We start from the raw sequence: 14,578 nt of genomic DNA on the forward strand, positions 1-14,578 counted from the left end.
TTTCATACACTAACTACGCCGACAACACACAGATTCTCCTCACTCTCACTGGCAACTATGACACTGACTCCATGACCCTCAACAACCTCTACAACACCATCCAAGCCTGGATGGCAGACAATGGACTATGCCTCAACTCAGACAAGATCGAACTCCTTCTGGTAGGCTCACCCGACACGCTGAAAAATCTAGACTCCCAATTCAGTCATTTCACCCATGACTCCATCAAAATACCTGTCTCAGAATCAGTCAAAACCCTTGGAGTCTACTTGGATTCCAACCTATCCATGGATAAACAAGTCAACGCTATAGCCTTGGCAGCTGCATACCATGCCAAACTTATCAACGCAGTCAGGCCCTTTCTCTCCAGAGAGAACTGCACTAACATAGCCAGAGCCATCACTGGATCTAGGCTTGACTATTGTAATGTACTATTTCTAGGCACCTCTAACAAAAACCTAGAGAGGCTACAAATCATTCAGAATAGTGCTCTCCGGGCAGCCCAAGGCATTGCCAAAAGAGAACACATCTCGGAGGCTAGAAAACTAGCACACTGGCTCCCAATAAAAGAAAGGATCATCTTCAAGACTCTGACACTGACCCACAAGTGCATTCACCTTACTGCCCCTGACTACCTCTCCCAAAGGTTCCATCCCGTCTCTTCTACGAGACCAACCAGATCACCATATACTAACATGCTCTCTGTGCCATTAGTAAAAAAAGTCAGAGCGGGCGGATCCAGCTTCCCATATCTCGCACCCACTCACTGGAACGCCCTACCCCCCACAATCCGAGGTGAGGCCTCCCTCAGCACCTTCCGCAAAACCATGAAAACCATCTTATTCACATAAGATGCCTCGCACCAGTCGAATACATCTCATTTGTTCCTAATGCATAAACTGTACTGTAATGACCAACTGTACCAACCAAAATGTCAGCTCTATGCTTTGTCGAATGCATAATGTACCACTGAATGACTCTATGCCTGTAACTAAGCTCTTGTAAGTAACAGCGCCTCAATGCCCATGGGTTACTTGCGCGCTATATAAATTTAAATAAATAAATAAATGAATATGTACTAGACCATCCCAATCCCAGACATGACCAGTTTGGCCACACAGAGGCACTAGTCCGATAATCCAAGCATGCCTCTATATGGTGTATCAGACATCCACAAAAAGGTGGCCAAAGGACAACTTTTGAATCACATGGCTGTCCTTTTGAGTATATAGTGCTTGACATGCAATTTTGTGGTAAAAAATGCGAGGAATAAGAAAGGCCACTGAAAAGTAGATGGACGATCCCGTTCACTGTCATCAGCCTATGCCACGCACATCTAAAAGGCACAACGTATTTTGCAAAACAATGCTGAAAAAGGGAATTCAAAGTACCCCTTCAGGACTCCATTGTTAGGTAGTGTGTGCTAAATTGAAACCGAAGAAACAGTCCTCCTGCTCTGATAGGCTTCGAGAATCACCAGTGCTCCCAAGATTATGGAAAGTAAATTGAAAAAGACTTGACGTACCTCAAAACTCATGCAGTTTAAAGACCAAGACAGTGCTGCTGGGGGATTAATTGAAATTTCTAGTGGAGAAATGCAAAAGGGACAAACGTCCCTAATAGTCCCCTACTCTGTCATCAAACAGACTGAGAAAGTCACTTAGTAGACACTGTATCCCTGGAGATTCTCATAAGGATCCATGTAAACCGCTTGAAGCCTTTGCTCTGGCATGAAGAAATGACAGCACTCCTTTTGTTTTCAGAAAAGGAAGAGTGGAGAAGGTGTGATTCTCCCAGACCACCTCCAAAGAACTCTAACGCTGTCTCAAAGGCTGGAGTTAAGTTCAACATGCAACTGACAACCAGGCAAAACCAGAACTGTAGAGCTGTGCCTTAACAGTTTCCCCCTTTTTCTGCCCAACCGGTATGATCAATGACTACATAAAAACTGAGCTTGCAAAGATTTGGGCCTTGGATGATTGTCACTTTCCAATGTCCTGGTTACGAAATCACTTTCCAATGTCCTGGTTACGAAATCAGTAATCAGCCAAACTCTCCATTCCAACATTTGTTAAAGTGGACACAGTGTAATCACCAAATGGCATGCCAACCCCATTCTTCGAGCTGACCAGTGCGTTGACAGGCTAGGTGCTGCAAATTTGTGTGTACTTTTGATTTTACCATGTTAATGTCAAATTTACAAACTGTGCTACAGAGAAAACGGCATGTTCTACTCTCGAGCGATTGCACCGACTGCGGGTAATGCCGTTGGTTTGAAAAATGCTCTTGCTGCTTTTCATAGACTGGTGTACTTTGCCCACACTAGAATGGATTACTTCTGTGTTGCCTGACTTAATGACATAGCTGTATTCAGCTCAAGCTGAGAACAGATTTTTGTCACCTGAAGAGTGTTGCAAGACATGTAAAAGGCCAGACTGATAATTAAGGCATCAAAGTGCCAGGTAGGACCGAACCCTAGTTCATGAGGTAGGTGGGGCCTCTCCAGAGCAGGATCTAGGTGATTCCTGGGATATATGTTATTTGACTGTGGCAGAATTGTTCGCGGCGGAATTGACCTTGGTCAATTTAGCCGCAAATCCAATTTAGCAGCGTCCAAATCTAGCAAAACTTTGACCCCTCCACTACATTCCCCCACCCCCTCCCCACTTACCTTTCGCTTCTCTGCTTGCTTCTGACCCTGTGGCGTCAGTTCCGTCCCTCTTACATGAGTCGGATTCTAAGCCGTAGCGCCCTCTTTTCTTTTTCAGTCCTCAGGAAGCGGGGACACCTGCGCTACTCCCAAGGCAATCACTACCGAAAATGGGGAGCGGGGGACAACCCCACAACCTCTGTTCCCCATGTTAAGTATTGATTGCTAAATTTGTTTGAATTAAATCGATCAAATGGTACTGGCTGAATTTGGCCAGATATGCCATGCCATCAATTAAATGAGAACAAATTGGCCAATATCGTTCCTTGACTCCGAATCTCCCACTACCCCTACGAAGAACTGGATCATCCATGGTCTCCATCTGGGATGATCTCAAAAGAACCTTGGACTCAGAAGATTGTGCCGCACATATCCTTCTCGACCCCTCTGCAGCATTTTTAACCACCACACCCTCATGGACAGACTCTACTTACTTGGCAGCAGGGACGCAGCACTGAAGTGGATATTCTCCTTCCTCGCCAACAGTTCCCAAATTACATACATGCCTCCCTTCTCCTCGACCCCATGCCCTGTCACCGACAGTACCACAGGGTGCCTCTGACCTCTGCTCTTTAACGTCTAACTACGCCCCCTCCCTGTTCTTATCCGCACACATGGCCTGACCTGCTACAACTATGCAGATGACCCCCAAATCAACTTCAAGTCCCAAAGGACACCTCCAACCCGCTCCTGACTTTGCCTTACGCCTCACAGAACATGACCACTGGATGACGGCTAACCACCTCCTTCTCAACCCCGGAAAAGCTGAAATCATGATATGTGGGAAGACTGCCCTCTTCCCCCAACCCACCCCTTGGCCATCCACCTTAGGCCCTCTCCCCCTTCCTTCAACACAGTAAAGAACCTTGGCTGCAACGTGGATGCAGATCTAACCCTATCACATCAACCCAGTTTCAAATCATGCTATCTACACCTACACATTCTCCAGTGCAGCTTCCCCTACATCACCTACCCTCAGAGTTGCTGCAATCGTGACCATCGTCCTCTCTCAGCTAGACTATGCCAACTCCCCTTGCCCCTGCATCTCAATTCAGGAAACTCCAGCGGTCCAGAACGCTACATTCATGGGTCCTTCTGGCCCTAAGCCCTAGAGTCCATCACACCTGCCCTCCATGTGCTGCACTGGCTCTATGTCGGGCGATGATCCACCTTCAAGGCTATGTGCATCGCCCCCACCGGGCTCTGCACAACACAGTCCCAGAATATCTACAACACAAGCTCACTCCCTACAGACCCAACAGAAACCTGAGATCAGGCACAGCTCTCCTCGTCATTCCTGCCATCAAATCAACCAGAATAGGGGATCCGCTTTCTCGTCCAAACTCCCACAATATTGATATGATCATTTATTTGTATAGCACCTATACACAATGTGTTTCAAAGCGCTTCAAGGCAAGGGAGGGAACAAGGGAAAATACAATGACATTCTTACCGGCCATGAACAATAAGAATGTGAAATTTAATATTGTACTCGGCCTGGCGACATTTCAGATAGTGCAAGAGCTAACACATAGATAAGGAAGGGAGGGGAAGAGTGGGAAGGAAATGGAAACAGACAGGTGACTACCGTACTAGGGCTGACGACATTTCTGGTAGAGCCGGAGATTAACAAAAGGTGAGGGAGAGGGGTGCAGAAAAGGAGGGGAGGAACAAAACAAGTGACTAACGTACTAGGTCTGACGACATTTCAGATAGTGGTAGTGGGGGGGAGTGAGAATCAAGTAGGGGAGGGGTAGGAGACAAACAAGGTTGCTATCATACTAGGTTAAGGACAATTCTGATAGAGTAAGTGCATAGAAAAAAGGGGGGAGAGGAGGAGATAGGAAAAGGAAAGGGAGAGGAGGAGAGAACAAAGAGTGAGTAGTGAAAAAGTGGAGAAGCAAGAGGGTAGAGCGAATACAATTGCAGAAGTCAATAGTAACACATAATGTTGCGAGAGAACAGCAAATATAGGCCAGGATTCAAGATGAAAATCGGAACAGCATGATTCGGGGCCACCATGAGTACAAGATGCAGGGGAAGTTCTACATGAGAGTTGAGGAGTTGAGAGAGGGTGACACACCTTGAGTCAATGAAGTCCATAAAACTCAATCCAAGCATTGGCAAAAGACGTTGATGGTGGAACCAGAATATATCATGACAGACTCCTGCAGAGGTAGGATAAAGGGGCGGGGGGGAATTGGAGGCGGCGAGGGGAAGCAGGGTAAAGAATCAAGCAAACGGGCAACTCATGTATGCGAGAAGGGGGGGCACAACAGAACATCATGGGGGACCAGAAGCGAGGATGGCCTGTAGGGAAAGAGGGAGTGAACACAGGTGATGCATGCTTACCTGCTGTCTGGGCAGGTGTTCGGGCACTGGGTCCTTCTGGTCTGAACATGCCCAAACAGGAATTGCCCTTTTCTTGATCTGCCCTTCACTTCAGACGCCTGGGCAAGAGACGCCCTTGATCTAAGAGTTTAGAGCAAAAGGAAGAGACCCACTTGCACCTGCTCCCCACCTGCAAAGGAAAAGAGGCTGGAGGGCTGCTTAAGTAGGGAAAAAGAGTAGCAACCAGGAAGGCCCAAGGTGGGCGGGGATAAGGCCAAAAGAGCGGCAACCAGGAAGGCATCAGGTGGGCGGGGCTAAGGCCAAAAGAGCGGCAACCAGGAAGACATCAGGTGGGCGGGGCTAAGGCCAAAAGAGCGGCAACCAGGAAAGCATCAGGTGGGCGGGGCTAAGGCCAAAAGTGTGGCAACAAGGAAGGCATCAGGTGGGCAGGGCTTAGGCCAAGTGACCTAGACCCACTTGCACCTGCTCCACACCTGCAGAAGAAAAGAGGCTGGTGGGCTGCTTAAGTAGGGGAAAAAGAGCAGCAATCGGGAAGGCACCAGGTGGGTGGGGCTAAGGCCAAAAGAGTGGCAATCGGGAATGCACCAGGTGGGCGGGGCTAAGGCCAAAAGAGCGGCAAACAGGAAGTCATCAGTTGACCAGGGCTTAGGCCAGGTGAATTGCACCTGCTCCCCACCTGCATAGGAAAAGAGGCTGGAGGGCTGCTTAAGTAGGGAAAAAAGAGTGATAACCAGGAAGGCACCAGGTGGGCGGGGCTAAGGCCAAAAGAGTAGCAACCAGGAAGGCATCAGGTGGGCGGGGTTTAGGCCAGGTGACCTACATCCACTTGCACCTGCTCCCCACCTGCAAAGGAAAAGAGACTGGGGGGATGCTTAATTAGGGAAAACAGCTGCAACCAGAAAGGCACCAGGTGGGCGGGGCTAAGGCCAAAAGAGCGGCAACCAGGAAGGCATCTGAAGGAAGAGGCTCTTAAGAAGGGAAAAAGAGCCGCAACCAGGAAAGCACCAGGTGGGCGGGGCTTAAGCCAAAAGAGCAGCAACCAGGAAGGCACCAGGTGGGCTGGGCTAAGGCCAAAAGAGTAGCAACCAGGAAGGCATCAGGTGGGCGGGGCTTAGGCCATGTGACCTAGGTCCACTTGCACCTGCTCCCCACCTGCAAAGGAAAAGAGACTGGAAGGCTGCTTAAGTAGGGAAAAAAAGAGTGGCAACCAGGAAGGCACCAGGTAGGCGGGGCTTAAGCCAAAAGAGCGGCAACCAGAAAGGCATCAGGTGGGCGGGGCGAAAGCCAAAAGAGCAGCAACCAGGAAGGCATTAGGCGGGCGGGGCTAAAGCCAAAAGAGCAGCAACCAGGAAGGCATCAGGTAGGTGGGGCTTAGGCCAGGTGACCTAAATCCACTTGCACCTGCTCCCCACCTGCAAAGGAAAAGAGGCTGGAGGGCTGCTTAGTTAGGGAAAAAGAGCGGCAACCAGGAAGGCACCAGGTGGGCGGGGCTCAGGCCAAAAGAGCGGTAACGAGGAAGGCGGGGCTCAGGCCAAAAGACTGGCAACCAGGAAGGCATCAGGTGGGCGGGGCTTAGGCCAGGTGACCTAAATCCACTTGCACCTGCTCCCCACCTGCAAAGGAAAAGAGACTGGAGGGATGCTTAATTAGGGAAAACAGCTGCAACCAGGAAGGCATCAGGTGGGCGGGGCTAAGGCCAAAAGAGCGGCAACCAGGAAGGCATCCAAAGGAAGAGGCTCTTAAGTAGGGAAAAAGAGCTGCAACCAGGAAGGCACCCGGTGGGTGGGGATTGAAGTCTATCTCTTTTAGCATCCGCCACATAGAGATCACCTCACCTGTCGTAAGGCACCCAAGACCTTGCTGTTCCCACTTGTGTCCTGACTGACCTGATCAGCCTCAGGGGTGAACTTTGCCCCCAGACAGGAAGGCAGCCGCATTGATGAATCAGATGAGGAAACCCTTAGAAAGTACCAAGCATGCACTGAAAGGCTTTCCATAGACCATCAAGAGAGGACCTGCACTCTGTCTGCGAAACAAGTAATCAGCCAGGACTCACGGGTACGCATTGCACTGCATCTCGATGGAAGATAGCCGTACCCCTCCCAAGGTACACATCTGCAATGACCAGCTACTTGATCTCATATCGCAAATCACCTCTGCCACTAAAATGCAGCGAGGTACCACAATAAAAATCCGGTTTAGCTGTACACATAATCAGTCTCCTTGACTCACATACTCTCCCAATAGCCTTCAAAGCATCCATCCCCAAGCCAGCTATACATGGGTCGCTAGCAGGGACTTAGCCACCCCTGCCTTCTTGAACTGGCTAAAATGCACACACACATTCTAGATTTCCTCTGACCAACCTCTCATACCTCAGATTTTGGTCCTCCAACAGCGTTCACCAACAGCACTTAGAGGCCATAAAAATGTAATTAGGCGCTATACAAATGCCGTATTACATTACATTACTACCCAGATGATGGCATTTCTGGACATAACTGTGCTCTGTTGTAACTTTGGACCGACTGGCACATCAGCAGCACACTCACAACAAACTTCCCAAAAATGTCTGAGCAACTTCGGAACAGTTTGCAAAGATTTGACTAATTCTACTTTTCTCACATAGTCTTCTATCGGACACCCTTTCTTTTTGCTTTGTTTGGACTCTGTGAGAAACCTGAGGGTATTCTCCCGAGTAGACCTTGAGAATCCCTTATTCAGGTGGCCAGGGAAGGGCTGGCGCTCTCAGATCCCAACCCTGGAGGTGGACGAGTGAGGGAAGATCACCTGGGTAGGGGAACCCAGGGTTATGCTCGGGGAAATGCCCCAGGTGAGGCACAGTATTATACCTTAGAAAGGGACGAGGAAGACCAGCTTCTTGACGCTTTTATAGGTTGCACCAACTCAACCGCACTTCCATCTAAAGAATCTCCCTTATCCCAAAGCAACGACCCTTCCAAATCTGGTTGAGTTATATCTTCCATCGATAAATTGGGAGTAGCACCACGGCCCTCCACCTATGTGGCTCCCTTTCCCCCAAAATCCCCCTACAATTCTGTCACTTTGATGATCATGGGTTGCAGTAGTGGCCAACTCTGAGTATATCACAGAAGGATTGCTTGATGCCTTATACAAAACGCTTTTCTTGGACTCCTACTCCATTGCCATGTAGAGCAAAGCACCTAGGGTGTTAAGCTTTTTTTATTAGTTGTTATTTGGTCCAGTCAGGAGATTTGTTATTTGAGTTTAGAATACTTTGATATAGTCACTTTGTTTAACGTGATCCGTAGACATTGTGCCAGTGTTCAGATATTTCCAATCCCTGTATTGTACTTCACAGCACTGTAATCCCAAATATAGATTTTCATTGCAGTACACTATACTGTGGGTCTGGAGAGAAGATTTTTTACTACAATGCATTGTGCTGGCAGGGTCTTGAAGTATATGTGCCTCCATTCAATGCTGATATAGTGGCATAGTTTATCTATTTAACTTGTGTGCGCGTTCCTTTCAAGAACATAGGAAAGTAATAATATTAGGCCACCGCCTTTCCTGCCCCCTTTTGCCAGTCACCCCAATACCTGCACCCTCTTTACTCCGTATCTCCTCTTTGCAGTTAGAGTTTTGAGACAGCCTACAGTGTAAATTGATGTGCTAGTAACCAACATAATCTCTAAAACCTTCTGCTAACACCTTGCGCCTTTATCTGGACTTGACGGAAGTTAATATCTGATGAAATCGGATAATTGCCATCTTGCACTGAAGTTTATTGAATGTACTGATTTATTTTAATTTTATTCAGTCCCAAACTAGTTGTCGAACCACCTTGTAGTGCTACATTCATCGCTATATAACTAACAAAAAAGCAGTGAAACAGAAAATGAAACCAAAAAGCAAACCTCAGGGGTATAACAATTAATGGCTAAAAAGATGTATTTATCTGTCTTCTGAAGGAATCAAATTCCAACACTATTCCGTTCCCCCACAAAAGCTTGGGGCTTGCAATATCTGTAATGTAGTACTATACACATGAGACCCTCCGGGTACCTCAACCCCTACAAGTGTCTAAAAACCTTATTTGCCAGACAAATATAGTGGAATAAACAGGTGTACTGCTTTAGAAGCAAGCCAAGCCATTAAAATTGAATTTAGAGGTATACTGGACTGATCTGATTGTACCCATTTTACTCCAATTATTGCCTGGGTGCGGCCTGTAGCACACGTCTTTGTGATAGAGTGGTCTTGTAAATGCCCAGTTGCCATCCTGAGCATTTAGGTCAGCAGAACATTCAGTCAACAGACTTAAATGGTCTGTCGGCTTCAATGGCTTTATAGTTTTAAGGGAAAAGAGATTGAAATTATACCTTTATACTACTTTTAACATGTAAAGTTCCTAGCCAGAGAGAAGCATCCAGGATGAAGCACAATGATTTTGCTGAGTTGGAAAAGATGTGGGTGCCAAAATCAATGATCAACTCCCTGGACAGGAAGCACATTGTTCATATTCAAGAACAACACCGCTTTGGTAGCATTTAATTAAGTTAATTGCTGTACTCCCAATTGTTAATTTACTTTAGGCAGAGCCACAGATCTTCTGTTCCAAGACAGAGACAGCCTTTCTGGAAAAAGCTAGGTGTCCTCTGCACACTGGTAATCCAGGTCTGCCAGGTTGCCCTCAAATCACTCTGCGATTCCATCTACAGATTGAACAAAAATACAGTTTGTGATCTGTAGAGGTAAACCAATAACCAACTAAAAAAATTACTTGTTTTCTTTTGCAGACTGCCTGTTGCACGATCAGCTCATGGAGCAACCGTATACAATGACAAACTTTGGATCTTTGCTGGATATGATGGAAATGCAAGGTAGGTGGCGAGAAAAGTATTTTCAATGTTGTACTGTTAAACTAATTAGCCAAACACTTTGAAGCTTACCTCCTGCAACGAGAAGATTTTGAAGGTGGCATTGGTGATCTGTGTTTTTCAGTGAGAAAGAATTACAAGGAAAAGTGACAAGTCAATTTACTTATATTTAGTAGTCCCTTTCAGCACCCATTTTTGTATTTGTGTAGTCCGTTGAAGTAAAAAAAGATTTTGGGCCATAATGTGCTGTTGACCTTTCCATTTGGTATCTATTTTGTGTGAACCTGTTAGTCTTTTTGGACAGAGTCATTGTTGGGCGTTTAGTAGACCATATGTTTATCCTTCCGGAAGATCAATCCACACCCTGGTAGCAGGGATTCTCAATATTTGTACTGGTTCTCCAATGGGTAATTGCAGAAAAATAGTCAAGAGGGGAGTAGGGTGGAGAAAAGGAACACTAGTTGAATACAACAACACACAATAAGAGAATCTCTGCACAGTTTACATGTTAAAATATACTCTTTAAATGTTTTTTGCAGAAACTATTCTGCAGTGTGATACAGTTGCTTTCTACAATAATCTTTGATGGCAATAACTTCAAACAAGTCGCTAAATGTTCACGATAAAGGCTCATGATTCGAGTTTGCAATGCTTTTCGATATTGTTTATAGAGTTTACTCTTGCGTCCTGTCCAATTTCATTCACTCTTTTGGAACGTCCTTGGAAACAGGAATTGGACCAGAGCGTTTTGCAAAGCAGCAGAATGAAAAACATTTCAGCACATCCCTAGCGAAGGTGCACACATGGCCATGCACCCATTTGACTTTTCCCCAATTTAATCTGCCCAACCGTAAGTCTTTTACCATGTCAGATGGAAACCGACTGTTGCATTGTGGCTGTGCACAGTCTTTTGCCTTTTTTGCCTGCGATCCTCACACATGTCGCACTTGTACATGTGCAGCTTATTCTCAGGATGCTTGTGATGGGAGGGAGCAGGTGCTTGGGACTGCTCTTCGTCAGGACATAGTTAATTTCATCATATTGAAGACCAAGGTAAGTCAACCACTTTTCTCCAGGACACCTTATGTGGGGAGACACCCTGCCAGGCCTTTCTCTGTGTGAGGGGAGTAATTCTGACCGAACCAAGCGGTAGCCACCAGACCCTGGTCTGAGGTCTCTTATATGACTCGCAAGGTACACTGCGCCCCAGAATGGAAATTACTCCTAACCTTGCAAGTTCTGCTGAACTGCACCCTGGCTCTGCTACTTGCCACCTGCCTTCCATGCAAAAAGCACAAAAATGCTACCCTGTGCGCGCATGGGAGGGATAATGGCAACCCCCTAGGGTGTGTCAGGCATGCCAGAGATGTTCAGGTTCTAAGACCTAAACACACGCGCCACTTTACAAGGATCGTGCCACAGAACATGGAGAAGAGGCTCTCCAGTATGCCGCTATACAGCATGGCACAAGACGAAAAACAGGGAAGGTTCAGCCTGAATCTCAACGACTTCCACCCTTACATTTTAATTTGTGGCTTGCACGGATGCCGGCACCTCGCAACAAGTACTGTACCACGCACATTTCTACTGTTCAGTACAGGTACACTGAGGAAAGTGAGCGTCCGGTCCTGTCAATTTCAAAGCAGGATCCACCAGTCCCACCTGCCCAAAGCAAGCCCCAATTGTGCACACATTTGTGATGCAAGTTCACTGGACAGAGCATAAATGGGGATTGGGGACTTACCGCCCCGCCAACCTCGGAATGGGGCGGTAAGTCCGCCAACCACAATGGCGTAAACGTACGACCCAGGGGGTAACTTACCGCCTGGGTCGTAATGAGGCCCAATGTATTGCTGATGAGTATTTGGAAGAGTGAAGCTAAAAGTAACTTTGTCATACTTGCTGGCCATTTCAACTGTCAAATCAAAGGGGGAAGAGGAACTGTCAATAACTAGTCATTACATCCATTCTCCCTCATGGAACATAACTGTAAAGATAGGGAGGGAGAGGGATGATTGAGTTTTCTTAATGGCTGGGACCTCAAAATCATCAATGGGCGTACACTCCGTGACCACCCAGAGAAATATACTTGGAGGGCGGGAGTGGCATGCAGCTCTCTTGACTATATCTTCACAAGTGGAGAGGTCGCTTCAATGGTTAAAGATATGAAAGTTCTAAATAATGATTGGAGTGACCATCAAGCTCTGAGTATGACTATGCAAAACACTATCCAGTCCCCGGAGATTATCCAGACAGGCTATACCCTAGTCAATCATTCAGCCACGTGACTTGTGTGGTCTGAAAAGAACATACTAAGAGCTGGCCAGTACATTAAAGTCTGAGATATAAAGTTCTGTAGTCTGTTCAATTCCATATCACTTGAAGACATGGAAAAGTGGATTTGCACTTTCACTGGGAAATATTCCACTAAAAAGTCATTGCTAGCGATTAGAGAAACTGACCCTACGCCTTTCTATGACAAATATGCGATGCTAAACGTAAGAGTGAAATACGTAAAATACACAGTATCACTAGGTCACTGATCGCTATACATAGTAAGATCAGAGAACTAAAGAACAAATATTGGTCTTGGTCGAAACAAAGGAAGAGAACAAAAAAGCTTGAACGTTGGCAAAACACTGTAAAAGTCATGTGTACTAGAAACACGCAGAATATATGGGCTCTCCTTGGGGAGGCCAGGGGTAGTAGGGAAATCCCACAAATAAACCCCATAAGCGCTCACAAATGGGTGGGTTTCCTAGAGAGACGCAACGAGAAAGAGGTGGAGCCTGCTAAATCTTCAACTGCAGTAATGAATGTCCACCCCCCCTTTCTCAATGAATTTGGAAGAACTTATTGACAATATTGGCAAACTTAAATCATCCCGTACTCCGGGACCAAACGGCCTCTCTAATATCGTAATGAAAAATAACCCCCTATTTTGGGCTAATTTGCTAAAAATATTGATTGAAAAGGTAATGAGAGGGGAGAATACCTGAGACTTGGCAGACTGCAATATTAGTGCCCGTATTAAAAAAGGGGAATAGATCTGACCTGGGGAATTACAGACTACTGTCTAGGCTCGACTGTTCTGGCAAGATGTTTGCCTCTTTTTTACTACAGACATTGCAATCCTGGGCAGACGGAATCGGGGTGTTGGATCGCTTTCAGAGCGGATTCAGAGCTGGATACTCCACATCCCAAAACCTATTTGTCATGAATAACCTGAGAGACAAAGCATTACAACCTAATAACCCACCCTTGTATGCATTATATGTTGATTTTAAGGTGGCCTTTGATGTTGTTAATAGGAAGAACTTATGGTTGAAGTTAAAGGAAATGGCTTGCCCTGAAGGGCTGCTTCACTACTTGCTGCTTCTCCATAGTAATACCTCAGTCCAGCTTCGACTGAACAGGGGAGGAACAATCACTAGGCCCATAAAGCAAAACAGGGGGTAAAGCAGGGATGTGTTACTGCACCAACATTGTATAATCTGTTTGTATCTGACATCCCTGAATTCATTCGGGCTGCACAGAACTGTCCTCCTAAATTGGGCACCCAGCATTGTTTGGTAATGGCTTATGCCGACGATCTTGTTATTTTTGATCATACTTTAAGCGGACTGCTTCGATCAGCAGAACGGCTCTGGCAGTATGCAGAAATCAATGAATTAGTAATAAACCATGATAAAACGGAAGTGGTTTTATATGCCCATGGGAAAATTAGTCGCCCCTGTATGAATGTAAGAAGTCACGAAATGCAATACGCTTATACATATAGATACCTAGGCGTAGAATTCGACTCCAAGGGAAACTTTGACACCTGCATACAAACACGTAAAACAAAATCTGCGCAACTAACAACCATGATTTGCCAATTTTTGCGTAACCAGAGCGGCTCTTCCATCTGGGGAGTAAGCCAGCTGTACATCCAATCCCTGGTAGCCATGGTAATGTATGGTCTTGAGGCTTTGGTTAATATAAACTTGGATTGGCTTCAGATAATATAAGGCAAGTTCTGGAGGTAGCTTCTGGGTTTACCGCAGGGGATACCGATGGCTATCCTTCGACTGGAACTTGGTCTATTGTCTTTGAAATCCATGGTATTAAGGAAGAGGGCAGAACTTTATATAAAAATCTATAATAACCCTCCAATTTGCTGTTGTCAACTATTAGAGTGGACATCTACGGGAAAAAACAGTCTAAGATGGCGACAGAAATCACTATATTGTTTAAAGCAATAGGTTGGACTCCCAAATGGGGCGAAGGCTTTGAGTATTTGAAATATCAGTTGGGAGAGCGTCTGAAGGTGTAGGACTGGCAAAACAATTACGAGCACTTGGATGGCCTGAGGAGCTATAGATTCGTCACACGTATATTGTATACGTATAAGAAGGCTTAAGAGTATTTAAACCTCTGCCCCTCAGACAATCTCCAGGCTCTTTTTATTGTTATTGAGAATTGATCACCTTTCAGTGATGATGGTAAAAGGCCCCGAGCGTGTGGTGCCCAAAATTGAATGTTTTTGTCGAATCTGTAAAAATACCAGAAACTATAAGACATATCCTAATGCTATGCCCCATGATGGGCACAATTTACATTAAGCATTATGGCAGATATGTTCACAACTTGGATCACATTAAGAAAGACA

At 46.1% G+C, this 14,578-nt stretch overlaps 1 protein-coding gene across 1 annotated transcript in view; it reads left to right on the forward strand.

The window, feature by feature from the left end:
- Positions 1-14,578, forward strand: part of LZTR1 (leucine zipper like post translational regulator 1) — a 692,494-nt gene that overhangs the window by 147,370 nt on the left and 530,546 nt on the right. Inside the window, exon 6 of the mRNA XM_069619129.1 lies at positions 9,847-9,930. Coding sequence (XP_069475230.1) covers positions 9,847-9,930 — 84 coding nt within the window. The remainder of the gene's footprint in view (positions 1-9,846; positions 9,931-14,578) is intronic.

The sequence above is a fragment of the Ambystoma mexicanum genome, chromosome 10, assembly GCF_040938575.1.
Source record: "Ambystoma mexicanum isolate Mex_15411 chromosome 10, UKY_AmexF1_1, whole genome shotgun sequence".
Lineage (NCBI taxonomy): Eukaryota > Metazoa > Chordata > Amphibia > Caudata > Ambystomatidae > Ambystoma > Ambystoma mexicanum.